The 27,893-nt window shown below is 31.4% G+C and overlaps 2 protein-coding genes across 4 annotated transcripts; one reads left to right on the forward strand and one right to left on the reverse strand.

Annotated features, from left to right (window-relative positions):
• Nucleotides 1-7,672: 7,672 nt before the first annotated feature.
• LOC110670735 (uncharacterized) lies at nt 7,673-17,045 on the forward strand. Of its 3 annotated transcripts, none has more exons than XM_058136085.1 (5): nt 7,673-8,654; nt 9,063-11,228; nt 11,479-11,744; nt 12,706-13,302; nt 14,375-17,045. In XM_058136085.1, exons 1-5 carry the CDS (start codon nt 7,836-7,838, stop codon nt 16,779-16,781), a joined length of 6,255 nt encoding a protein of 2,084 aa, XP_057992068.1. In that variant the 5' UTR covers nt 7,673-7,835; the 3' UTR covers nt 16,782-17,045. The 3 variants fall into 3 exon arrangements, with proteins under 3 accessions (XP_057992068.1, XP_057992067.1, XP_057992069.1); XM_058136086.1 differs by having other exon boundaries at nt 8,562-8,697; XM_058136084.1 differs by having other exon boundaries at nt 7,673-11,228.
• A 6,586-nt stretch (nt 17,046-23,631) lies between these two features.
• On the reverse strand, nt 23,632-25,831 carry LOC131173910 (uncharacterized protein At5g39865-like). Its single transcript, XM_058136644.1, has one exon. It carries the CDS (start codon nt 25,181-25,183, stop codon nt 23,852-23,854), a length of 1,332 nt encoding a protein of 443 aa, XP_057992627.1. The 5' UTR covers nt 25,184-25,831; the 3' UTR covers nt 23,632-23,851.
• Nucleotides 25,832-27,893: the final 2,062 nt, after the last annotated feature.

Below are 27,893 nucleotides of genomic sequence, written 5' to 3' on the forward strand. Positions count from 1 at the left end.
ATAAATATTCCCAAAGTTCAATAAAACTTAAAATGATGTTTATGATCAGTACATGATCAACCTATTAAATGCTAGAAAGAGTTGATACTATAAATTTTAATTAGCCTTCAACTAATCCATAAATTTTTAGTATGCATTTTCCTTATAAGTATTACAATTTGGAAATTATTACTTTTATTTGTATATTATATTTTCATTATATTATTGCACCATTAAGCAGAAATGCTTAGCGCATTGGATTTTCCATCGCGTAGGTTCTGAAGATAAGAAGAAAGCCCAGTGGATATCGAACTGGGAGTTTGAGATTTCGGATCTGCATCAATGTCAGACAGTATCACCTCATCTGTGCAGTGCATTTGGTAGAGCCTACTAGGCCATGTTAGTTATTTTTGGTGTATTGTGAATATTCATTAAATTTTGTAATGTAAATTATGAATTTATGGAATTACAATTGTACATGATGTAAATTATAACTTTTTGCAATAAATTGTATAGTGATGTAAATTAATGAAATTTGAGAATTTCATGTATAAATTGACTATGAATGGATAAACATCTAAATGAATTTGATGGCTTGAAATTTAGTGGTGTTGATTGAAATTTTAAATTGAACTTGAGAATGTTGATGAGTAAATAAATTGATATGAAATTATTTTAAACAGGTAAATAGTGTAATACGTCAAATATTAATAAATTAGGAGAAACTCCGTCTGTTTTTTCGGTAAAATAAATCGATCTGAATTTAAATAAAATTAAATGTGATAATCAAGAATATAATGAGATAAGTTAAGACGCTTCAACACACTGCGTGGCATGCCTTGCTCGACTACACTGTAGATAGATAAGGGGTGTTACAAAAAGTACCTATTCAATGCTTATTAGTCAGTAAAGTACCAAGTAAAATTTTCATATAACTGACTAAACAATTGATGTGACACCCCTTACCCGGCTACAGTGTAGCCGAGCAAGTTATGCCACTCAGTGTGCCGAGCACTCTATTTTATCTTAATTCATTTTTATTCTTCCTTTTGAATATAACTTGTGAAATATAATTTATTTAAGGTTCCGAAAATTTTAAAGAAAATCCGGCGGAGTGCCGGCTAAAAATGGAGAAAACAGTTCTTCGGAACCTGTGAAAAACACTTCCAATATTCATATATTCGTATTCAATTACTCTCAAACTCCAATAATCATCATCTCAACATCTGTCAACCATTCATTTCTCAATTTCAATTCTCAATCATTCATCTCATTTGATAGTCATGTAACAATCACAGATCAATATTCACTTTTCCATTTACAAATACAATTTTGCATTATTTACATGAAAATCAAAATACATTACATAAGTTTCATTACATATGAGAAAATCAAAATTTATTACAGAATGCCAAAATGACACCTAGTGTCCTAGCAATGCAATCGAAGTTGAGGTGACACGGACACTATGCGTAATCGTGGAACGGACTTACCCAATCTGTGGTCTACTGGGCCCTCTGTCCAAATCTTCAGTACCTACGCGTTGCAAAAGCGACGCGCTAAGCATAAAGCTTAGGGTGCCAATAATACAAGAAAATACAATATGCAAATAAAAATAATAATTTCCTTGCTATTGTGTTTATAAGAAATGAATAATTACTAACTTATTGTGTAGTCGAGGGCTAATCATGTTTCATGATATTAACTTCTTCATGCATTTCGTTAATTATTTTCTTCATGATATTGAGCTTCTTTGTATTTTTGTAATCATTCCTGATACTTAATTTTCGTATTTTCTTTAATAATCAGTTCAATCACAGTTATACTTTTCCATGCCCAAGTAACCTATACTTGGACGATCGATGGATAACGGTCGTTAGCACCGACACCGCGGTGCCGTCATACCATGGGACGCAGAACGTCAACCACGTATGCAGTCAGTATGGCTAAAAAGCCATGATATCACATAATTGGCATAAAAGCCATGAATACGGGCATAAAAGCCATGAATACGGGCATAAAGCCATGAATACGGCATAAAGCCTTTCGCAGTACTGCTAAAACAATACCCTATTGGCATGCCAAACTATCCAAACCAATCTTGTTAGGTATACTAGGGCATTTGATACTTTAAAATATTAATATATTGTGCTTTATGACTTTATTATTTCATGATAAATTTCAATCATAATTCATACATTTATATGATCACAATTCACATCAATTATCATTTTATACCATTGTACTCAAAATACTTCTCCTCTTTACAATAATGAGAACTAATGTCTCATTCATACATTAATATGGTTTATTTATCCATTCATTATGTTATTCATATTGATCCCAATTCTAAACAATGGTTCAAATGTACCATTGTATTCAAAACATTTTTCCTTTCTCATTTATACATTCAAGAGTCTACTTATGTAATTACAAATTTTATATTTCAAGTTGAGTTACTAATATTTTATGAATTCCATTTGTGATGGGCATATATGCCCTAACTATCTATTCACATCAATTAGGTAACTTATTTTTCATGTTTCAAGTAATCCATGAATATTTCATGGATTTCAAATTTATGGCCTAAATTTCTTTTTAACAATTTTGACTAGGATGCATAGTCTATATTTGTCATACAATTCTAAGCATTTAAACTTAGAATTGGTTCTAGGTCTTCATCTTAATTCACTAATCATTTTGATTACTATTCACCATATTAGTCAACCAAAATGTTGACCTTTTTATACTTAATGGATATATTAATTCTAATTACACCAAGATCCCACATTTTGAGTTTTACATTTACTAGTATTAATTGCCAATTGCAATTTAAAGTCCCCTAGATGCATTTCTAATTTCAAATTTTGAATTTCAAGTTTTGGTGTCACTATTCACCTCATTGGTCAACAAAAATGTTGACTTTTGCATAGACAATAGGTACATTGGTTTTAACACTCCCGATGTACCACATTTTGCATTTAAAACTTGTTGGAATCAATTACCAAATCCATTTCCAAGCTTATTTCAAGTTTTCATGTCACTATTCACTTCATTAGTCAACTAAAATGTTGACTTTTGCATAGAAAATATGTACATTGACTTTGACACTTCAAACATACTACATTTTTCATTTAAAACTTGTTGGTTTTGGTCACTTTCTCAAAGCTTAGGTCATTTTGGCAAAATTGCCAATTTTTGGTTTTGGTGTCACTATTCACCTCATTGGTCAACAAAAATATTGACTTTTGGATAGAAAATAGGTGTATTGGTTTTAACACCCCAAACATACCACATTTTGTATTTAAAACTTGTTGGTATTGGTTGTCAATACCATTTCTAAGCTTAATGCTAATTGAAAAAAAATTTCAGATTTGGTGCTTCATCTTTACTGTTCCATTTGTTATTTTTACAGTAGGAATTTGAGGAAATGGTAAACATGAAAGTTGTTCCTTATTCTGTCTAGTTGAATTTCCTTTTTTGAATCACTCCATTTGGAGTTTTGTAGCTCAAGTTATGGCTAAAATAAATTTACTGTTCACGTGCACTGTTCATGCTGCACTTTTGGGTTTTGGCAGATTTTGGTCCAACTTTGGTCAGTAATTTGATCAAGTTAAGTTCATAATTTGGCCTAACTTTCTTCATATGAAATGTTCTACTATGCCTTAGGTTTTCATCGGTTCAAGAATCGCCTAAATCCGAGTTTTCTAGAGAGAGTTATAGCCATCCAAACATTACTGCTCAAATGAAAATTCTGAAAATCTCAGTACAGTAAACTTCATTTTGCTCAATGATTTGATTAGGTTAATGGCATAATTTAGATTGGTGTCCTTCATGAAAGTTGTTTGTCTATATCTTATCTTGTTGCTGTAAAAATTTCAGGTCAATTGACCATATCTATAGTGAGTTATGGCCAAATGAACAGTTACTGTTCATTTGGTCATTTCTGCAGGGGCTGTTTGCAGGGTATCCGGATTGGGGCCAACTTTTGGTCCTCTTGCTTTGGTCTTTTGGGCATGGTTTCTTCAGCAAAAATGTGTCATTATAAGCCTAGTTTCATGTCCAATTGGCCAAACATCAATTGGACTAACACAGCCCAAGTTATGGCAGTCCAAGTGGACTGAATTTTCAGTTACTCTGCTGCACTAACAAGGCAGCCTACACATTCACTTGGCTATACTATTTTTCAGTCCAATTCATGGTCAACATACCTAAAATGGTCACTAATTGACCATTAAGATGTTCTCTAACAATTTCCTAAGCCAAGTCAATTTTTCACTTCTCAAAACCCTAGTTTTCCCTTATGATTCACACATACACCTAATTAAGCACTTCCATTCATTATTTTTGTGTATATACACCTTAAACATAATCTCTAATTCATTCTAAGTCCATTAAAACCATCAAAAACACTCCACCTTTGTTCCTTCCTTAGGGCAGCCGAAATTCATAGGGTCCATATACATAGATTCCATTCATTTAATTTACAAAACCTTACTCACTTTAAGTCTTTAACATAAATTAAAAGAGATTTAAGTGTAAATAGGCACTAACCTTTAGGTGGCAGATTTTTCAAGCTACCCAAACTCCTTCTTTCTTCTTCTTTTGGCTGCCTAGAGGTTGCTTAGGATGTGGGGACAAGTTTTAGTGAAGATAACTTAGGGTTTTGAGGTGAGAAAGGGTGTGGATTCAAGCTTTGTAAGCATGAAAATGGAGAAGGGAAAAGAGAAGCATGAAACGTTTTATTGGGGAAGAAGAGTAGCTGCAAAAAATTCTCTAAAATGGTCTTCTTTTTCTGCCCATTTATGTATTATAAATGTCTTCCTTTAATTTGATTGGCTAAGGGGTTCTAATTACATCAAGCTTATGTCATTAATGCCTTTTTATTTGATTTTTCTTTCTTCTTTCTTTAACTCATTTCTAATTAAATTTTTACTAATATTTATTCATATTTTAGATCATAATAATTATTTACTCAACTGGACAAGTCGGCCAAAAATCGTCTCTGAAGGCGAAATGACCAAAATGCCCTCCGTTTGGCTTAACGGGTCAAAATTGTCTGTACCGATTGAAAAATTTTTCTAAATATTTTCTTGGCATTCTAATGCCATAGGAACCTCAGTGACCCTTCTCTGGGGTCCCAAAAATTATTTTATGAATTTTTCCCTGGGTCTAGGGCTCCTCGTTGTGAGGATCGCAACTTCCCTCTGGTTACCCATCGCTTGGGCACCGGCTCATTTGACTTGTTTGTATTTTATTTCTAAAATTTTTACTAAATTTTTCTTATTAATATTTGAGTTAATTATGGTTTCTCACTTTAGTTTAAATATTTTTTCCAGAAGTTCTAGCTGTCCGAACCGACACCGATCACCGGAATAGTAGACTGTGCGGAATTGCTACCGGGAGGATGTTACAATTAATGTCGGTAATAAATTATTTATATACTATTTATACATTCTCTAATAAGTTACCGACTACAACTGTTAACGGTAAAGTTTTTACATTAGTAGCTACAATTTGCATACCAACTTGGCGCCATATTTAGCAACTAAATTGGTTAGTCAATAAAATATTATAGGTAAATAATCGGTAACATAGTTGATAAATATAATTTGCATTTAACAATTTGATTTAACCTTCTATTAGTTAGTGATTAATTAGACGATATTTACCTACAAATTATAAATGGTCAGTAACTTTAGTCCTTTTTTTTTTTAATTTCTTATAGTGATTTTTTGTCAATGTTTAGATTAGAAGTTAGACCAATCTTTAGCATGCTCACAATATTATATACAAGTAAGAAAAAGCTCATACGACTTTTGACATGCTAAAATTGAGTAAAATCAATTTAGTATGCAAACAAAGCCCTTGAGAAATAGGATAATGGTCACTTAAACCCTAATCAAATTAAGTGGGCTACTTAAATTCTTTAACTTTTAGTTACTTAAACCCTTAATTTTTTAAAAATAGCTAAAAAAAAATATTCAAACCTTAATACCGTAAGTCTTCAATTATGAATTAGAAAAAAGAACATTTCAGCCCTAAAAAAATAACACGATAGTCATTTAAATCCATTAAACAAATAAAATTAATTTTAAAAGTTTAATAATTAAGTTTATAAAATTAATTATGTTAATTTATATTGTAAATAAATAAATTAATTAATTTTATAAAATATACAAAATAAATAAAATATTAATAAACAATTTATAAATATTTTAAATTTAAATTTATTTAAAAAAATATAGAAAATTCCTCTACTTTAACCAAACATGAAAAGAATTCAGATTTTATTTACTTCTTTTCTCATCAACGAAACACAAAATTTTAATATCAAAATCTCCTTAAAAAATTTCTAAAGTATCATAAAAAAATATATGAATATTATTCTGTAGGTAAGAAAAAAAATAAAATCCATAAAAATATATTGAAAATTTAAATTTAATTTTCTTATATAAATGTAAGATTTAAACTATACTATAGTTGAGAAATAAAGAAAATATAAAACTATTTCTTAAAATTTTTTATTAGCTTTATTAAGAAAATTTTATTTTTATGACTTTTATTTTTTATAATTCTTATATTTTTATGGCTTTTATTAGTTTCATTAAGAGAATTTAAAATGATTTCTTATAATTTAAATTTTCAATATTTATTTATAGCTTTTGTTATATATCTTACATGTAGAATACTATTTACATAATTTTTAATGATATTTTAAAAATTTTTTAAGGAGATTTTAACATTAAAGTTTAGTGTTTGGTTAATGAGAAAAAGAGGGAAAATCTGTATCTTTTCAGTGTTTGAAATAAAAGATTTTTTTTATAATTTTTTAATAAATTTAAATTTAAATTTAAATTCAAATATTTATAAAATTTTAATAATATTTTATTTATTTTATATATTTTACAAAATTATTTTATTTTATTTATTAAAAATATATATTAACATCATTTATTTATAAACATAATCATTAAAGATTAAAATTAAATTTATTTCAATGGGTTAAATAACTATCGGGCTATTTATTAAAAGTTTACATGTTTATTTTTTTAAATCCAGAAATGAAGACTTAACCATATTAAAGTTTTGGATTTTGTTTTTAACCATTTTCAAAATTTTAAGAGTTTAAATAACTATTTTAGAAAGTTCAAGAGGTTAAATACTCATTGAGTTTGACTAGGCTAAAATGATTATTAATTTATTTTTTAAGAATTGAAACGGGTCTTTTACCTAAATTAATCCCTAAAGTATAATAAAAATTATAATTTAATTTTTCTATATTAAAAAAATATAATTCTTCAAATATATTTTATTTAACAAAACAATCATTTTATTAAAATTCACCGAGTAACGAATTAGTTCTATCACATTTTACTTTTTATAATACCTTAATTTTTATAATTTTAATATTTATTAAAGATAAATTTTAATAAAAAAATTATTTTATTAATAAAAATATATTTCAAAAATTTTTTTAAAATAAAAAAATTAAATTGTAAATTTTTATTATATCTCTAAAATTAAATTATAGTCTAATCGCTTGATAAAGCATATCATTTTTTAATGTTCACTCTCTTAATTTTTTAACTAAAAAAAATTATAAATTAAAAGGAAAAAACATGTAGGCTGGGCCAGAAGCCCAGAATAAAAAAAAAATATACCCAGCTAGACTTAGAAAACGAATGCCATTTGTACAGATTGGCTCACGGCTTGAAAACCCAGTTAAACCTCGCATCATCGTCTTCTCTTCCTACACTACCTCTCTGCCCTAAACTTCACCTAACTAACTACGGCCAACGCCGCGCCGCCTCCTCTAAAAAGGGGAGAGGGAACCTGAAAACAATCTATCGAAAATGTCTGCTAAGTGGCGGGCATTGCAGCACCGCCACCGCTACACATACAGCGCGGTCATATTCCCATCCTCTTTTACAGACTCTTTATCTCAATCCCTCTTGTCCTTAAACCCAAAGTCTCAACCTTTCTTCACCGAACTCAATCACCTCATCTCACTAACTTCAATCTACTCCCAAGTAGCCCATGCCAAAAACCTTGCTTCATCTTTCACCCGTTTGTTAGCATCGTCCATAGATGGAGATGATACAGCGCTTTTAAAGACTGGGTCGCGCTTTTATTTGCATGTATTGTTCCTTGAGAATTCTCTGCCTTTACATCGAACTTTAGTTTCTGCTTTATCGAAGGTTAGCAACAGGGATTATCAGTCTCTGATCGGTAAGTGTTTTAGGGAGCTTTGTGAAGAGTATGGTAGTAGACAAGGGAAAGGGAACAAGAGCAAAAGGTTCTGTTTATCGCGGGTGGCTTTATCTATTCTGGGTATGCCTAAGTTGGGGTATTTGGTAGATGTCATTGAAGATTGTGCTCTTTTTGTTGCTTGGGATGTCGTTTTGGGATTGGATAGTGTAGTTTCAGAGACTCGGGAGTGGGCTAGGCCGTCTCCCATTGTTATGGAGCAATGTCAGGAGGCTTTGTCTTGTTCATATTACTTGCTTCAGCGGTTTCCGGAGAAGTTTAAGGAGTATTTGAATGGTTTTGATGGTGAAGAGTTAAATATTATGGAGAGGGTTTTGGGGGTTTTGATAAGCGTGTTGAAATCAACGGCATTTTCAAGGGATTGTTATGTGGCGGCTGGGGTAAGCTTGTGTGCTGCTTTACAGGTGTGTCTTAGCCCTCAGGAGCTTGCGTTGGTTATCATTGAAGGTATATTTAATCAAACTACATGTAGTTTTCTTAAAAATAATTGCGATGGTGAATTGAGGGTTGCTCTTTTGAAGATTCAATTTAAAGGGGACTTGCAATCTGAAATAAATAGTTTTTCTGTTTTAAGTAGACTTTGCTTGATTAGAGGGATTCTTACTGCTGTTTCAAGGACAGTATTAAATTCCCATTTTGTTGTATCAAATAATAATTTAGACGGCCATGAGGGAAATGGAATTTGTGTTGGCTCTCTTAAGACAATTTTGTATGATAGGATTTTGCCTGAGCTATGCAACTATTGTGAGAACCATGTTGACAGCCATTTGAATTTTCATGCCTTGACGGTGATGCAAATTTGTTTGCAACAGATGAAGACCTCAATTTCAGCTAAAATAACTGATATGTCAGATAATTATAATCCTCTTTCAGAGGAAATGGGGACCCGCATACTGAGGATAATATGGAATAATTTAGAAGATCCTTTAAGTCAAACTGTGAAACAAGTTCATCTGGTTTTTGATCTTTTCTTAGACATTCAATCAACTCTTTGCATGGAAGAGGGTAGTCACGGAATAAAATCATTTCTAAAAATGATTGCTTCAGATCTTCTTCGACTAGGCCCACGCTGTAAGGGGAGATACATCCCTTTAGCTTTATTGACTAAGAGGCTGGGACCTGGAACTTTGCTGGAAATGAGTCCTGACCTGCTGTTTGAAACTGCACAAGCCTACACTGATGACGATGTGTGCTGTGCTGCCACAACATTCTTGAAATGTTTCCTCGAGTCCTTACGTGATGCGTGTTGGAACAACAATGGTATTGAGAAAGGGTATGCAGTTTATAGAGGGCATTGCTTGCCTCCTTTTCTGTATGGGCTTGCATCTGGAGTTTCAAAGCTTCGCTCAAATCTGAATACTTATGCTTTGCCAGTTTTACTAGAAATTGATGTGGATAGCATATTTCCTATGCTTGCTTTTATCTCAATTGGGCCTAGTGGAGAGGAAATTGAACTGCCATTGCCTAAGCTGGGCTTTGCAAACATAGAACTGGGAGTTGAACAACAAGTAGCTGTCTTAACCTCTTTGCTTAAGGTATGTCGGTCACTTGCTTTTATTGAGGGGGATATTGATTTATGTGACTCTTCAACTTCAACAGCACTTGAGGCAGAGAATGGCCTAGAAACAGAAATTATGAATCTAAATGCTCTTGTCTGCATAAAAGGGATAAAGTTTAAGGTCCTTGTTCAATGGCTAGTATTAGCATTGACCCATTCTGATGAGTTGCTTCGTGTAGATGCTGCAGAGACCCTCTTCTTAAACCCCAAAACAGCTAGTATTCCTTCCCATTTAGAATTGACTCTTCTGAAAAAAGCTGTGCCATTAAACATGAGAAGTTGCTCTACAGGCTTCCAGATGAAGTGGACCAGCTTGTTTAGAAAGTTCTTTTCTCGAGTTCGAACAGCCTTGGAGAGACAATTTAAGCAAGGGAGCTGGCAACCTCTTGTGAACTACCACAATAAAGGGTCACACTCATCTAAGGAAACCAAAGAAGGCATATTTAAAAGAGCAGGGAATCTTTTTAATTTTATGAGATGGCTGTCTTGTTTTTTGTTTTTCTCATGCTATCCCTCTGCCCCTTACAAAAGAAAAATAATGGCCATGGAGCTCATATTGATAATGCTTAATGTTTGGCCTATTGTACCATCTTCTCAAGATAATTGTGGTTCCATTGCTTCTGAAAGCTGTCTCTATCCTTACAGCAGAGGAATTACTTTACCTGATTCAACTTTGTTATTAGTTGGATCTATTATTGATAGTTGGGACAGGCTGAGAGAGAGTTCTTTTCGCATATTGCTTTATTTTCCTACCCCCCTTCCTGGAATTTCAAGTGAAGACATGGTCCGGAGAGTGGTTATATGGGCTAAGAACTTAGTTTGCAGTCCACGTGTGAGGGAAAGTGATGCTGGGGCACTTACATTGAGGCTTATATTCAGGAAATATGCTGTAGAGCTAGGGTGGATTGTCAGAGCTGCTGCTGATGTTGTTTGTTTTCAATATCAATCTGAACTAGTTAATGGTGATAATCAAATTATTGAGTCTAGGCCTCCTGTAGTCGAGTATATTAAATCACTAGTTGATTGGCTGAATAGTTTTGTGGAGGAGGGAGAGAGGGATCTTTCTGAAGCTTGCAAAACAAGCTTTGTTCATGGTGTGTTACTTACCCTACGATATACTTTTGATGAATTGGATTGGAATTCTGATGCTGTCTTGTCCAGCATTCCAGAGATGAGACAAGTATTGAATAAGCTTCTGGAATTGGTAACCCGAATCACGTCACTAGCACTTTGGGTGGTTTCTGCAGATGCTTGGTATCTTCCAGACATGGATGAAATGGCTGATAATGATATGTACTTGATGGATGAAGTGGATATGGTAAGATCATCAGAACATGGGGACAGTGATTCAAAATATAGGCAGGAGAGCAGACCATCAGAACAGAATGTCATGGTCGGTTGTTGGCTGGCCATGAAAGAGGTACTTTGCTTATTGATCATGTAGTCAGTCTTAGTTCATTTTAATACAATTAAAAGAATTTTTTCTAGAATCATTTCTTTTGTTTCCCTGTAGTAACTTTGAACCCTGCTGCAATTGAAGCATTGATACCCAAAACTTTTTGGCTACATATTTCAAGTATGAAATTATATGGGAAACTTTTTTGAGTTTCCTGGCTTGTTGGATATATAAGGCCTCAAAGTTCATAGCAAATTGTCTTTTTGGTTTTCAGGTTAGTCTTCTGCTAGGAACCATTACAAGAAAAATTCCTTTACCAAGTAATAGTTGCTCAGATTCACTAGAGGCCTTTGTTTCTGATGCCGCTGATACTTGCCTACTACCAAAATTCAATCCAATACTTGATTTGAAACAACTAGAAGAAATTGGGAGCCACTTCTTAGAAGTCCTTTTGAAGATGAAGCATAATGGAGCAATTGATAAGACAAGGGCTGGATTTACATCACTTTGCAACCGTTTACTTTGCTCCAATGACCCAAGGTATGTCTGCAGTTGTTTCTTTCCTAAGTCCAACCCCAATTTCCATGTCCTTTTTTTTCCCTGTTTCTCTCATACTTTGTGACAAAGGACATAGTTGCACAGCAAAAGAGAGAAGAAAAGAGTTGAAGAAAGAAGCAGCTCTAAAGGAAAAGAGCCGAAAGAAAAAGTGGATTAAATTTGCCTTTGCAAAAGTAAGAGAGTGAGACTGGGTGAACGTACCTTAAAACCAACATCATGTAAATTGAGTATTAAAATTCTTAAAACATACTAACTACTTAACTTGTACTGTTTTTTGTAATGATTTAAAGACTAATAATTTTTCTATTAGGATTGGTAATGCCAAGTACAAGATTCCTGATCAACACCAAATTGGAAAAAAAATAAATTCCTAAATAATAAATATCCTAAATAGGAAATGGTGTAATAATATTTACAATAAAAACCTAATTTTGAAAACTCTATATTAAATCATTATAATTCCTATCTATTGTTATGCTTGACAGTTGATGGCATCTCTCTCTCACTCTCTCCATTTGCCATTGGTGGGATGAAATTATGTAATTATGACTGCTAGAGAGGAGTAAGCCTACCAGAAAGCTTTGTTCTTTTATCATTGTTATGGGGTTGAATCTCCTATCAAGATTCTCATGGTTAATGTGAAAGGAAGAAAAAAAAAAGTGAAAAAAGAAGGAAGAGAAACAGATAGTATTCTGAGCACATTCTAGAGATGTTCAATTCCACACGCCTTCCCCCCTCTCTTTAGATTGTTTCCTATTATATTCTCTCATTTTATAATTTATTTTGTCACATTCAATATAAATATCATTTGACCTTTTTTTTTTTTACCCTTCTGAGCTCGTTTTGTAAATGTCCATCATTTAAAATTGCTGTATTTTTTTTTTCCTTTTATTTTTTTATTTTTTGACAAGTTCATATTCTCATATGGTCTTTCCCTTTTAAGACTTTGTAAGTTGACAGAGTCTTGGATGGAGCAACTTATGGAAAGAACTGTGGCAAAGGGACAAATTGTGGATGATCTGTTAAGGAGAAGTGCAGGTATTCCTGCAGCATTTATTGCTCTTTTTCTCTCAGAACCTGAAGGGGCACCAAAAAAACTTCTTCCACGGGCTTTAAGGTGGCTAATAGATGTTGCTAACAGCTCGTTGCTGGATCCTGTTTATGTCAAGGGCATAAATGCTGAGTCAAACACGTTTTCATTAACAAAGTCAGACCAAGAACTTGATTCTGCAAAGCCATTTGAGATGAATGTAATGGAGAAAAGCTCAAAGATCCGAGATGAGGGTGTAGTTCCAACTGTACATGCATTTAATGTTCTTAGAGCTGCTTTCAATGACACAAACCTGGCTACTGATACATCTGGCTTTGCTGCGGAGGCCTTGATTGTTTCAATTCGTTCTTTCTCCTCTCCATACTGGGAGGTCCGTAATAGTGCATGTCTGGCATACACTGCCTTGGTACGGCGCATGATAGGATTCCTAAATGTTCAAAAACGAGAATCTGCACGACGCCTGTTAACTGGGCTGGAATTTTTTCACAGGTATGGTTTCTATCACTATGAGATGTTATTATAGTTATTTCTATCTTCCATCTAAGCATATTTAAGTTTAATTTTCATTTTCCATAAGTTCATGGAAATGGCTGCCCCTTTCTATTGCAGACGAAGTTTAACCACAGGTTTACTGAAGTTTCATCTTTTTTTTAATATTTAAATTACTACAAGTGGCACGAAATGAATCATTTCACATATGCCCTTTAGGCTAAAATTGTAAGTCTGGTGATTTGGATATTTTTTGCGTTTTCATTTTATTGTAAGCAAAAAAATGAGTACGAATAATCAAGAATTCCAGAGTGAATACTTTCCAGCCATAAATGTCATATACTTCTGAACATTATTTTAGGCTTTTCCATTATTTACCTCTGCATGCTGCAGTCAGAGTCCTGATATCATCTTATATTTTGTGTATTGGGAATATAATATTGCATGTTATCCAATCATTATCTAAATTTTAAAAGAGAGCAGTTGAAGGAATCCTGATGTTTGTTAAAACTGTTTGGTTCTATGGAAGCACGAAGAAAAAAAAAATAGTGTCCTTGAAGATAATGCAAGAAATGTCTATATTCTATTTTATTTGGAATGGATGTTACTGGAATTGTACATGAAGAAAGGAAAAGAGAGGACAGTTGGGTTTCCATTACTCACATGAAGCGAACTGACACTCTAGGCTTTTATAAATGTGAAAGAGAGACCTATCTTAAATGCCTACTCCACAACAGGTAATAATGATGAAAGGAGCTGGATGCTCATTCCTTCTCTTTTGGACACGGTGCAGCTTGTTTCCCCTCTATAATGTTTTTTGAAGCTCTAATGGTACATTTAACGCTTGCATGATTTTGCCTCTTCTCATTGACTGAAATTCTGAAGTTTAGAATCTATTTATGGAAAATGGTTTGCAAACTCTGATAGTAAAGATTGTTGCCTATCATATGGACTTTACATTGTGACGTTCATTTTATAGCTTCCCTTATTATCTTGAATTCCGGAAAGTTAAGTATTGGAAAGCAATACTGTGTGCCTTGAGTTGCTACTAATAGTATTTTCTTGGCTGAAGGTATCCCACATTGCATCCATTTTTTTACAATGAACTGAAAGTTGCAACTGATTTGCTTGTGGATGCAACTTCTGGGCTTTCAGAATCCAACCTAGCAAAGGTTGTCCACCCGAGCTTGTGTTCTATGTTGATTCTTTTATCCAGGCTCAAGCCTTCAGCAATTGCAAGTGAGACTGGAGATGATCTGGATCCTTTCCTGTTTATGCCATTCATCAGGAGGTGCTCAATTCAGAGCAACCTGCAAATCCGTGTTCTTGCATCTAAAGCTTTAATGGGTCTGGTATCCAATGAGAAACTTCCAATGCTCCTCCTGAATGTTGCTTCTGAATTGCCTTGCACAGATAATCAAATCACAGGTGGAGCCTACTGTGCTTCCTTTAATTCCATTCATGGAATGCTATTGCAGCTGAGTTCTCTTCTGGATGCAAATTGTAGAAACCTGCCTGATATTGCAAAGAAAGAAAAGATTCTTGGGGACTTGATCCAAGTTCTTGCTACTCGTTCATGGATTGCAAGCCCCAAACTGTGTCCTTGCCCCATTATTAATGCCTCTTTTTTGAGAATGCTTGATCACATGCTCAGTATTGCAAGAACAGGCTATATGAGTGAAAAATTTTATGCCATTCATGATCTGCTGTTGGAGCTATCTACAGAATGCCTAGATGTAGAAGATTCTTATGGACTTCCATATTATGATCCAACTATAGCAGAACTTCGTGAACAGGCAGCTGTCTCCTACTTCAGTTGTGTGTTCCAGGCATCTAGAGAAGAAGCTGAAGAGGTTCTTCAGATGCCATGCGTGCACCTATCGCCTGATTCAAAATTGTTGAGCCCAACTGAAAAAAGCATTTTTTCTGGTCTACAGGAGAGGCTGATTCGTTCCTTGTCAGATTCATCATATGAAGTTCGACTTGCAACATTGAAGTGGCTGCTGAAGTTCCTAAAGTCTACAGAATCTAGCAGTGAGGTTCATCATGTGTCTAGCAGTGAGATTAGAATTATTCAGCGCTGGACTAATTCAGATCTCCAGGCAACAATGTCAAAGCTCTTAGAATCTGAGAAGAATCATAGATGTACATATTACATTCTGAGGATTCTCTTCTTTTGGAACTTACTGCAGTTTAAGAAGCTTAGCGATGAAAAATATGCCAACAGTAGCTATCTTGGTACGTTGGATTTTGATTCCTTGTCTGAGTTTTGGGATAAGCTGATATCTTTGTGCAAGCTCACAAGACATATGAAGATTCGAGAAACACTCATCTGCTGCATGGCTATGTGTGTGAAGAGGTATGCAAGTTTGTTAACCAGATATGTTGTTGCCTACATGGAGAGCAGTGCTAGATGTAATGACATGGATCAATTGGAGAGATCAGCCCACTTGTATGAATGTATTACCTTTTTTGTTAATCTGATTAAAGAACATAGTTCTACATCTGAGCCAGTGAACATGCGCAAGGCAGCTGCTGAATCTATAATTGCATCGGGTCTGCTGGAACAAGCTGAATTTATCAGTTCTTCTGTGTTCTCTCATGAAATCCCTTTTGACATTTCAGGTCTCCATTTTGAACCAAAAGAAGCTGTTAATATGTATGCTATTCAGGTGCTGGAAATATGGTTCACATGCATTAGGTTGCTGGAGGATGAAGATGATGCGGTAAGACAAATGCTAGCCTCGAATGTGCAGAAATGCTTTTCTTCAAAAAGAACTAGAAGCAGCTCTAGTGCTGGAGAGGTCCCAACCCAAGTGGAGAAAGTGATTGAATTGAGTTTTGAGTATCTGTCTTCTATCTTTGGTCACTGGATCGATTACTTTGATTATCTTTCAAAGTGGGTATTCGATGCTGCAAATTATGTGGTATCAAAAGGAGACCTTGTAAGGCGTGTGTTTGACAAGGAAATTGATAATCATCATGAAGAGAAGTTGTTGATCTGTCAAATTTGTTGCTCCCACTTGGAGAAGCTTCCAGTTCTAAAATTATTGTTGGGTGAAATTCCAATCAAACAAGAGTTCAGGAATTATTTATACAACTTGAGAATGAGATTCCAAAATCAGCTGATTTCATTTGCCAAGGACCATGCTGAGATGCTAGGAATTGACTGGATAGGCGGTGTGGGTAACCATAAAGATGCATTTCTACCTCTATATGCAAATTTGCTTGGCTTTTATTCTCTCTCGAACTGCATTTTCAATGGGAAAATTGAAGATGGTGCGACTCTAGTAGCCGATGTTGTCGAACTTGGTAAAAACATCAATCCATTTTTTAAAAATCCTTTGATTTCTAACCTGTATTTGTTAGTTGTAGAATCACATGAGAAAAAGGTCGGTGGGACTGCTGACCAGCTGGCCTATAAATTCTCAGATGACTCAATTTGGGACATTTTTTATCCCTATTTTCTTCTTAGGTGAGATAGAATTTGTAAAATAGATGCATAATTTGTTTTACAATGGCTCAAAGGGATCATGACAAGCCACAACCCATCATCTTTTTTGGTCTAAATTCCACTGTGTCATATAACATAGCTGTATTATTCTTTGCTATGCTTGATAAAGCAGATCCAAGATTTTGCCTCTCTGAGTAATGTAGCCTTTCTTTTATACCATTTGATGTATTGGCACTTTGTGTCTGGAATCTTGATGCAATAAAGCCATTATGCGATGCTTGCATCTTCATACTGCTTACCTTGTTTGGATATGTAGTCTAATGATTGAATGTTTGTGATAATATAAAATATCAACAGTCATCTTAATTACCTATTCTTCTCTCAACTTTTTTCTGCTCTCAGGGCTCTGTAAAACTGCAAGTTATTAATTATTATTTTTGATATTTTACAATTTAGTTTCTGATAAAAATTATAATTTTATTTTTTAATTTTTTACGAAAAATAAGTTAATTTTTTATCTATATTTTGTTAATAAAATAGTTTTTCTATTAAAATTTACTGTTAGTAGACTCAAATTTTATTATTGCTGTTATAAAAAGTGAAATGCGATGGATTAAATTGTTATGGTTTTTAGAAATATATTTTAAAATTCAACTTATTTCTCATAGAAAAATAAGAGTAATTTATAATTTAATTTATATTATATCTAAAAAATTAAATTATAAATTACCCTATTATTTTCTTATTGTCAAAAAAGTTAATTACAAGCATACTAAATCAAATCTATATTGATTTTATGTTTTGAAATAAAATTAAAATTATGTCCAAATTGCTATTCTTGTTTCTTGTTTTTTAGTAAGGGACAAAGAAGTTATAGTTCCTCTCACACAAATTTTACATAAGAGTTTTTCTATTTTTAATTTAGTTTAGGCTCACCACCGTAAACTAATGGTAACTTTTCTCTATTTTTTCTTTATTTATTTTGGATAAATGTAAATTTAATTTTCATTAACACATTTAATTATGTTTTTTTTCTTATTTCTTCCTTTATGTAAAATTATTTTGATTTTCTTATTTCTTTCTTTAATATAAATAGGTGCTAGCTTGACCCATAAATGAACTTGGCCAACCCTAACAAACAGTGGTAAAGCATGGACCGTCTTTATTCTTGCCTTATGTTTGAGGGAATGAAGGAAAAATTAGGTATGAGAGCTACTCCATTCGTGAGATCAGTTGTGGGCATGATTCCGATATGATTCAAAAAAGAAAGAGAAATCCAAGAGAATGAGAGACAATCAGAAAGAAAGAGGAGAAGTCATGGAAGAAAGATGAGAGAGAAATCTTCTTCCATAGCACCAAAATTCCAAAATGATTACTATCTCAAGAATTACAGCTAATATAGCTCTAACTGATGTATACATGTGGCTTAACTATCTAACTATCTCTCTATCAATTCCCACCAAGTGCAATGGACTGCAATAACAAGGTCTTCTCTCAAGAACAGGAACTTGTAGCCAAAGCCAAACGATATTGTATCACACTCTGAAGTACTTCAAGGGTTTCGAGTTTCATGTTCATATATACCAGTTTTCAAAATGGAGAACTGGAAAACCAATTTTTCAGTTTTTCAAAATTTAACTAATATTTGAACAACAATTTTAAGTTCTTTTCCACTGTTTTCTTTTATAATAAAGATTTTGTTTTCCAAATAAAAAAACCATAACTTTTTTATAACTAAAATTATGCTATAAATTTTTTATATCTAAAATTGAATAATTATTTAAAAAAATATTTATTTACAATGATAAAAAATAATCATATTATTATAAAAAAAAACAAATATTAAAAAATTAAAAAATAAAATAAGTTCTTATATATTTTTTACATTAAAATTGGCTAGGAATAACCTTGCCTTTATGGAAATGGACCAAAGGGTATCTTCTCCTTGTATGAATCACTCTAAACCCTTTTAGTTCCTTCGAGACTTAAAGCTTTATTGTATTGGTCTCCATTTACTCTGAACTTCAAACTCATGGAATGAACTGTCCAAATAAGGCTTTACATGTTGAAATCGGCCATAGACAATCCCTTTTTAAATGAAATTAGACAAAGCTTTCAAAAGTGTTTCACCAGTTATTTCAAGGCACTTTTAAGGGTTCTAGGAACTTAATGCCTTCTCATACTGGTCTCTAATCACCTCAAGCTTTGAGCCCATGATCTAACATTGCTAAAGGATGTCCAATGTATTGAAGTCAGCCAATGTGTCCCTTTTCCTGTTCTGAAATCAGCCAAAGTACTTCTCAGTGCTCCATCGATTGCTTTGCTGTATTGTCCAATGATTACGGCTTAGAACTTCAAAAAAGGAACTCTTCTTATAGCACACCCCAAGCATGTGAAAGTTAATGTCCAAAAGGTCCATTTTCATAGGAATTAACCAACGATCTTCACACCTTTAGAGATGGCAACGGGTACACAAATATCACTCTACTCGAACCCGACCCCAATTAATATTTTCAATATCCAAACTCATCTCAAACCCAATTACAATTTATCCTTAACTACTCAAACTCGATTATTATTAAGAATATACAATTTGTAACATTAAAATCCCTTTTTATTGAGAAACACTTAAATGTTAAATGTGTTAAAACATAATATAAATTCTTCATATATTAAACTTACAAATATAAGATATTTACAATTTATTTAACAAAGTATATTAAATCTATTTTTTATGTATAAACAAAGGTCCAAAAACTCATATTGTACTTTTTTGCAATAAAATTAATATTCAACAACACTGTAGTAAATAGTTACAACACATTGTTGGTTGAAGAACTCAATACTCACCAGCAAAACCTCAAAAAATTAAAGGGTTTCATAATGAATTTACCTAACTGAACTCCCTAAAGCCACACTACCAATGTCCATTAAATTATAGATGGCTAATAGATTTAAAAATATGATATGATAATTGTTGGTAAATTATAATAAATTAAAATAATAATTAAAATATAAAGAATAAATTAAATAATAATTAAAACATAAGAAATAAAATAATGAGATTGATCAAGTTGAGGTACGAATATTTAATTAATTAATATTTTAAAATTTTAAAAAAAAATTTTATTGATACAGCTTAAAAGATTTAAATTATGAATAAAACACATTAAGACAGCTAAATAATTCGAATTAACACAGAATATAAATGACTTTTTTTTTTATTATTATTACCTTGATGCATTTGCCACCTCTAAATTAAATCAAACGTTTTTGCTTTGTTTTGATGAAAACTACGTACCACCATCATGCATGAATGATTATTAATATCCAATACCAAAATCCAAAAGAAAGGCTCTTGCCCTACAATAAGACAACCAAAACCAAGAAAAGGCACTAATCCCTTGCAATTGAATATATATGGGAGTCGTTGCCTTTAGATGGGCCCTCTGCACCAAACATTGCCCCTCCCAAATTGAAGCTCTATTGCCCTTAATGAAACTCTTCTGTTGAACATTTAAGGCACAGTTTGTTGATCTGAAGTTTATATTTGTCCTGTTATTGAATTTCTTCTTCAATACTTAATTATTCCCTCACCTATACAGCCAACCAACCATGTTTGAAGTTGACTTGATTAGATGTCTCTGCGTCATTTAGCCTGTTGTGATTTTCCCAGGAATACGCCATTGTGAACTTCAATTTGGAAAATTTCACATATTGCTTGTTTTTTCTTGTTTGTCTTCTCATGAAATTTTCTTTACTCATTGAATCTTCATGAATTTCTAGTCCCACTAATTAATGTAATCTGGTGAGCTATGATGGAGAGAAAATGACTTCTTTTTTTTTTTATTTAATTAACTTTAATTGAAATTTGAATTCAAAATTTTTTAATTTTGAAAATGACTGCAATAAGTCAATTTCCAGTTAAATTTATTATGAGTCTCCATATCTTAGAGAATCCGCTAACTCCAAGTCATTGTCTTGACAACTGAATTTTTGGTTATTTTGCCAATTTAAAGGAAATATATGGATAGATAAGCTTCATTTTAAGAGGTAACTCCATATGGAGACAAGGCAATTTCTTGGAATCTAAGTGAGAAGAAGGGGGTGGAAATTACTAAAAAGAAAAATACATTAAATAGCCCTAATTACACTTACCCCTTTTTTCCTGTTAAGCCATTTAACTAACTAAAATACATAATTTGATTCTACCGAAACCTAAATTAAAAGAAAAACATATTAATACCAATGAATTTTGATATAGTGATACTAAATTTATATTCAAATTGTGAGTCTCGAATTCAAATTTTGGACAGAATTAATTAATTATATTGTTTACTTAAATAGAGTGAAAATAGACAATATCAAAGTGCTCCTAAAAAGGGACTATGTATCCAATCTCACGATTATATGAATAATTATATATTGCAGTAAACAAATTTATGATATTGAATTTTTTTTTTTTTTTAACTAAAGTATTTGCTTGTATGTATAACAATATCCAAAATAATTATTGAATGATTCATAAACTCAATATTAGCTAATATTATTGTATATATATATAATTCAAATTTATGCATAAATATATGAGAAAATTTATTATTTAGTCCTTACATTTTAATAAAACTAATTATTTAGTTTTTTATTTTAAAAAATAAACTATTAGTCCTTATATTTTATTGTATTAAATTGTTTAGTCCCTCTTTGAATTTTTCTATTAGTCAATATCAATCAAACTACTTGTTAGTCCCTCTATTTTAGAGAAATTAATTACTTAGTTTTTATATTTTAAAAACAAATTAATTTATCCCTGTAATTTAGTTTCGTTAACTATTTAGCCTCATAATTTTTATTTATACCTAAATGACTCTAATTCTCATATCTTATTTTTCTCTTCCCATATTTCTTCTCTCTCATGCACCCACACCCTTTTCCCCTCACTCTCTCTTTGTTTTTCATCTTTTGAGAGGTGCAAGTTGTCTACCTTAAATGTTAATCAGTCCCCTAGATCTTTGACTAGTCAATAAAAATTATTTTCTAATAGAGAAAATACAAAAATAATGTTCAAGAAATTAAATGAAAATACTTGAATAATTTAAAATATATATATATAAATTCAAATTAGTCTCTAGTAAAATTTTTATTTTTATCTAAGAATATAATTTTTAAAATATTATACTTTTAAAATATAGAGATCAATTAATTAATTTCACTAAAATAAAGATACTAAATAATAATATTAATTTAGTTATAAAATAGGAACTAAATAACCGTTTGAGTAGTATTGACCAATAAAAAAGTTTGACGAAGAGATTAAATAGTTTAACATAAGTAAAATATAGAGATTAAATAGTTAATTTTATTAAAATATAAAGACTAAATAATAATTTTCTCTAAATATATTTAAAATAATGAAAAATTCTTATTAGGCTCTATCCATCATAAATTCAAGATAAAAATTTATAAGACTCACATATTTAATAGATAAATCTCACCATATATTTTTTATTTTAAATTTATTATGAACGACTCTAAATAAGAAAATTTCTGATGTTATGTTTTTTTTAACAAAATATTATATTCATTGGAATTAAAGGGTTTAACATTTAATATATGAAAATTTCATTGTAGGGTTGAACAGAAAAAGCTTAAAAAGTGAAAGGCGATTTAATGTATTGGTGGGCTTTGCTTTGCTAACATTTTGACGTTGTCTTTAGGGAATTGATGAATTAAAAAATTGGAATTTGAAAGGTGGAGTCGCTTTCCAGAGAATTGGTCTTTCCGCAGAAAGTTGCAACTCACTAAACAATGTTTTGAGGGCAGTCACTTTCTTTACTCCTTCCCTTCGCAGTCTAAATTGAAACAGGACCCTTTAGACTTAAGGGTTTGTTTCGGTTTGAAATTGAACCAAAATCAATTTGATTTAATTTGACTCAAAAGGAAATAAAAATTAAAATTAAAATTGGAAAAAAATTATTATTCAATCTCAAACTCTCAATTTTAAAAAGCCACAATAATTATTACAAATTTGATTTTATATAAAAATAAATTTAATAATTACTAGATTAAATATTAAAATTAATGATTCTAACTCAAAACTAATCAGATCAGACAGATCCGATGTAGAGGTATAGAATTTTGAGCATCTCCCTCTTGTCAAGGTCACTTTGCCACGCCACTTCTGACCCTCGATTCTTCACCTAATTTTGTTACAATTAATTAATTAAGTGTACTTATTATTTTAATGACAATAAATAATAAAAAAATTAGTAGCCAGGCTTGGGTTCTGGAGGGTTGAAATATATTCTAGAAGGGAAATCCGTTGGTCTACCACCGTCAGCCGGAATCCATTGTCACAATAATATATTTGAAGGGGTGTTTGATTGACTGATTTATGCTATTTATTAATCGACAAATGTTTAAATAGTTAAATTAATTTATTTAATAATATTCATTCTTACATGATAAATATATATACCTATAAATTATTTTATTTTTTAAAATTATTTTAATTTGTATATATATTATATAATAAATTATTAATTATGTTATATACTTTATTTATTATTAATGAATTGATTTTAATTAACGCGGACTCTACCTATAAGTAGACTATTGAGTGATAAAAATGCCATGCATGAAATGATTATCCTGGAGGTTGGGTCACAATAGGCCTAATTAAACTTTGCTAATATGTTTATGACCCCTACTACTCAATACTACCTAATTTGCTTTCAAAAATCCTCATGGGCTGCCTTTGGAATAACATTCTAATAGTGAATTTCATAAATCAAAATCCCTAATAATACTCTTTCAAAAATTTGAACCTTGAATTTATCATTTTGAGTAATCTATTGACCATTATATTAGATAAATAAATTGAATATAAAGATTATATTAAAACTAAAGGAAGAATACAAAGATTCTGTTTTATCTTCCTCATATCTGAAATACAATGCAAGTGTATACCAAAAGCTCCTCACTGTACAACAAACAACTCCCAAAACAAATCCCAAAAAAGGAAAAAGAAGAAAAAAAACATTAATTAAAGAAAAAAAAAAAGGAAAAATCTGATTTTGTGGCAGTAAAAACTGGTTAGTAACAACAAATTGGGCAACGTATTAGCCCATTCTCATTACAATATTGGCAACGTTGAAAGCCATATTCACCATCTTCTTCTGCTTCTGCTTCTGCTTCTGCTTCTGCTTCTTCTTCTTCTTCTTCTTCATCGCGTTCATAGTAAATCTTACAGCTCCCACAACATGTCTCGCATGGCACAAATCTGATATCCCCACAAGCCTCACAAGTTCCATTACCAATTCCACCACTGTCCTGCACCATTTCACAATCTTCAACCACTTTCTCTAGCTCTCCTTCTTCGTGCATTCGCCTTATCTCCTCAGCTCCGCCGATGTACTTTATTCCCACGAACACCTTTGGTAGTCCTCCTCCGCTAAACCCTTCTCCCAATAGCTCTCTTAACTCCTCCTTAAACCCTGAATGCATCGACACGTCTCGCTCATCAATTCGAACACCTAAGCTTTTTAGGATCACCCTCACATGGCAGCAATCTTCGTATGTTTTTCGAACTCCTCGTAGGCTTGTGAAGTATACTACCACCTTCTCCTTGCCGCCTTTGTAAATCTCTTTAATTTGATTGTTGCCGGCGGAGGCAGGAGGAGCAGGTGATTGTTGTTTCTCGCCGTCCGATGGCTTGAGGTAAAATGGATGGGTGGGAGAGAGATCTTGGAAAGATTTTCTGAAAGCGGAAAAGATTTGAGGGTCGAATTCTGGACAATGGGAATTTGCTTCTTCATCGGCTAATTGAAGCCACAGAGGTTTCCGATTAGTCTGAGACTTATTTGATGAAAATGTGACACCATTAATTCCTGGGCTATCAAGAACTGGACTTGGATAGCGAGAAACATCGAAAGAGAAGCTGCGAAACCGATGAGGCAGATGTACAGAACCATCATCTTCTTCAAGCCCTGCCATAAGCTCCCAAGCATTGATCGTTTCAGGCTCTCCCGGCGGCGTTCTTACCGGTGTTTTAGGGACAATTTTGGGAATTTTTTCTTGGATCATATTAGACCATGACTTGGCTTCAATTAAACCCACCGAAAATTCTTTGGTCTTCGATTCCTCATCATCTGAAATCCCATTTTGCCCATCACACACACTCAAATTCTCCTCATCATTGCCTCTCGCTGCCCAAATATCAATAGCATCGTTGACGCTGTCCTTGTAATTGGAAGGTGAATCGAGCGCCAGAGAGCCTAATGTAGTGGAGGTGAGCGCCACTACATGGTAGTTATCGCCTTTATTCTGCGGCGGATGAACCACATGCATTGAGTAGCTCCGAGGCGTCGGAGAGTAGGGTGCGTGGCAGTGCCGGCAACGCTTTTGTTTTGAGCTAGCACAACCCATCTACGAAAGTCCTTGAAAAAACAGAGAAAGCTTGGAGAAAGAAAATACAGAGCAAATTTGCCTTATAAAATTACAGACATTAAAGATTCGCTGGATGGGTATGAGAGTTCTGGTAAGGAATCAATTAGAAAGAAGCAAAAAATTGAAAATTTTGGAAACAGATTATATGATCGAGAAATGCATCCAACCTCCATAAATAATAATAAAAAAAAACCGCAGGGACAGATCCATCAAAACACGTAAAGAAACCGAAACTGCCTAATCGGGTCTTAAATAATCAAGAAACCGAGCTCAATCAAAGAACCCAAAAAGCAGAATTTGAAGAAAAAGAGGGAATGAAAAGCTGAAACAGAAAGGAAGAAGAAGGAGACAATATAGAAGATTTATGGTTTCAGAGACCTTTGTGATCTCCAAACACCCGTGAAATGATCACATTCGATGAAAAAGAAAAAGAATGAGAGAAAATTCAAGAAGAAGAAAGATTAAAACTTGAAAGGAAATGGGAAAAGAGAATTGATGCGAACAAAAAAGTCAAAGAAAAAAGGCGCGTGGAATATCACCACCAAATTCACACTAAGGTCTCTATCTGCACTGCTTCTTCTTTGTTTTCTCTGAGTAGAAGTTTAGAGAGAGGGAAAGCTTGGAGCTTCCATGGGGAATATGATACCACTAATATAGAGAAAAGGGCAAAAAGGAACCGATTTTTTCTTTTTATTAATAATTATAAAAATTTTTTGTTGTTGGAATTGTCTGCTTGTTTGTTTGATAATGAAAAGAGAGATGGGAAATGAGAAATGAGGAAAATGGGAAGTGGAATTTGAATCGGCAAATGCGCGAATTATTGCTTAAATGGCGAATCCCATACACCAATCTAACTTTTCTTTTTTTTTTAAAAAAAAAAAATTATATTATTTCATCTATTTATTTTAATTAAATTAATTTTTTTATACTTCTATTTTTTAAATATATATATATTAATTAATTTTTATATTTTTATTTAATAAACTTTTTTATTTAATTTCAATCAAGATTTTTTATTAGCAAATATATTTAAAGAGAAATTACCATTGTAAAAATTATATTGAAAATTTAAAAAATAGATAGATTATATAAATAAAATTCAAACTAATTTATACAATAATTTAAGTATTTGTTTTATCTTATAAACTAATTATAAGTTATAAAAATAAATTGATCTGTTTATTTTTAATAATTTTTTAATTTATAAATTGAGATTATAAGCTAAAAAAAATAAGTTGAGGGAATTTAATTTTTCATCTTGATGTAGATAAGTTCTGTGCTTATAAGCTAGTTTGACAAAATATTTTACTATATTATTCTCATTTAATTTTTAAAATTTCATTATAAATCTCATTTAATATTATTTTTAATCATTTTAATAATAAATATTCTTATAAACTATTTTTTTATCATTTCAATCAAATACATAACTGTTTAAAATTTTAAATGCTTATAAGTTTAAATTATCTTATAAGAATTAAATGTTTATAAACTGATTTTTATAAATGTAGTCAATATTTTTAAAAAAATAAATAAAATAAAAATATAAAAATTAATTAATAAATTTTTAAAATAAAATAATTAATTTTATTAGAACAGATTAATTAAATAATAAATTTCCTTTTTATGGTAAAGGTTGTTGGATATCTCTTAGACATGGGTTGGTCAGATTCAGGTGGTTTCAATTTTAAAATTAGGGATAATTATAATTGAATTGAAGGTTATTTTAATTTGAATTGATATTTTTAGGCTTTCTCGTCATTATTGTCGGTGAAAATATAAATTTTTTAAAGTATTTTATTATATTATAATTAAAGAAATTTAAAAAATAAAAATTAATATATACATTTACTAAAAATATTAAAAAATTATATTCATAAACTAAAACTAAAATGCATAACCTTTTTTTGTATAAAAGGGTGTAGATTGGCATTGATGAATTTGAAAAGCCAAAACAATTAATTTCAATTAGCAATAATGTATATCATGGGAAATTTTAAAAAAATTTTAATAAGATTACATATAATATAAAGGACCTCGTATGAAAAACGAATTAAATAATTATTAAATTAAATATTTATATTAAAATTTATAAAAAAATTAATTAAATTATATATATAATAAATTTATAAATTTAGATACAAATAGTTAATTTAATTGTTATTAAGCTCATTTTTATATAAACTCAAACTTTACATAGTCGCACCCTTTAATAAATATCCTTATGTTAATATGAATTTTTTTTAATGAAAATAGATATTAAGTGTTTGTTAAATTCAAATTCACAAATATATAAGGTAAGGAACGTGCATTAATGAAAGACTCTAAAAATTTTTTAATTTATCTATTTGAAAATTTATCTTTTTTTATTTTTTATATATTTTTTCTATACTTATTTTATTTTCTTATATGTAATAAATTATGTTTAATTTTTTATGTTCAACATTTTTATTTATTTCAACTATTATATGTCTATATAATCTAATTTTTATAGATAAAAATAGTGTTATAAATCATCATTATTTTATATTAAATATTATAAAGTTAAACTATAATATTAATTTTTAAAAATATACTATTAACTTATCACCCACCCACCAATTTTTAGGTGCATTTTATAATGACTTGATTTTATTATAAAATAAAATTACTTTATTACGAGAAATAAGATTATTAAATGAAATTTTAT

This window comes from Hevea brasiliensis, chromosome 15, assembly GCF_030052815.1.
Source record: "Hevea brasiliensis isolate MT/VB/25A 57/8 chromosome 15, ASM3005281v1, whole genome shotgun sequence".
Taxonomy (NCBI): Eukaryota; Viridiplantae; Streptophyta; class Magnoliopsida; order Malpighiales; family Euphorbiaceae; genus Hevea; species Hevea brasiliensis.

Excerpts from the sequence above, each read along its gene's own strand:
- LOC110670735 (XM_058136084.1), top strand. The coding sequence starts at position 7,836 with ATGTCTGCTAAGTGGCGGGCATTGCAGCACCGCCACCGCTACACATAC. Across the intron at positions 11,229-11,478 it reads GTTGGCTGGCCATGAAAGAG|GTTAGTCTTCTGCTAGGAAC; the intron begins GTACTTTGCTTA and ends TTTGGTTTTCAG. Across the intron at positions 11,745-12,705 it reads CTTTGCTCCAATGACCCAAG|ACTTTGTAAGTTGACAGAGT; the intron begins GTATGTCTGCAG and ends TTCCCTTTTAAG.
- LOC131173910 (XM_058136644.1), bottom strand. The coding sequence starts at position 25,183 with ATGGGTTGTGCTAGCTCAAAACAAAAGCGTTGCCGGCACTGCCACGCA.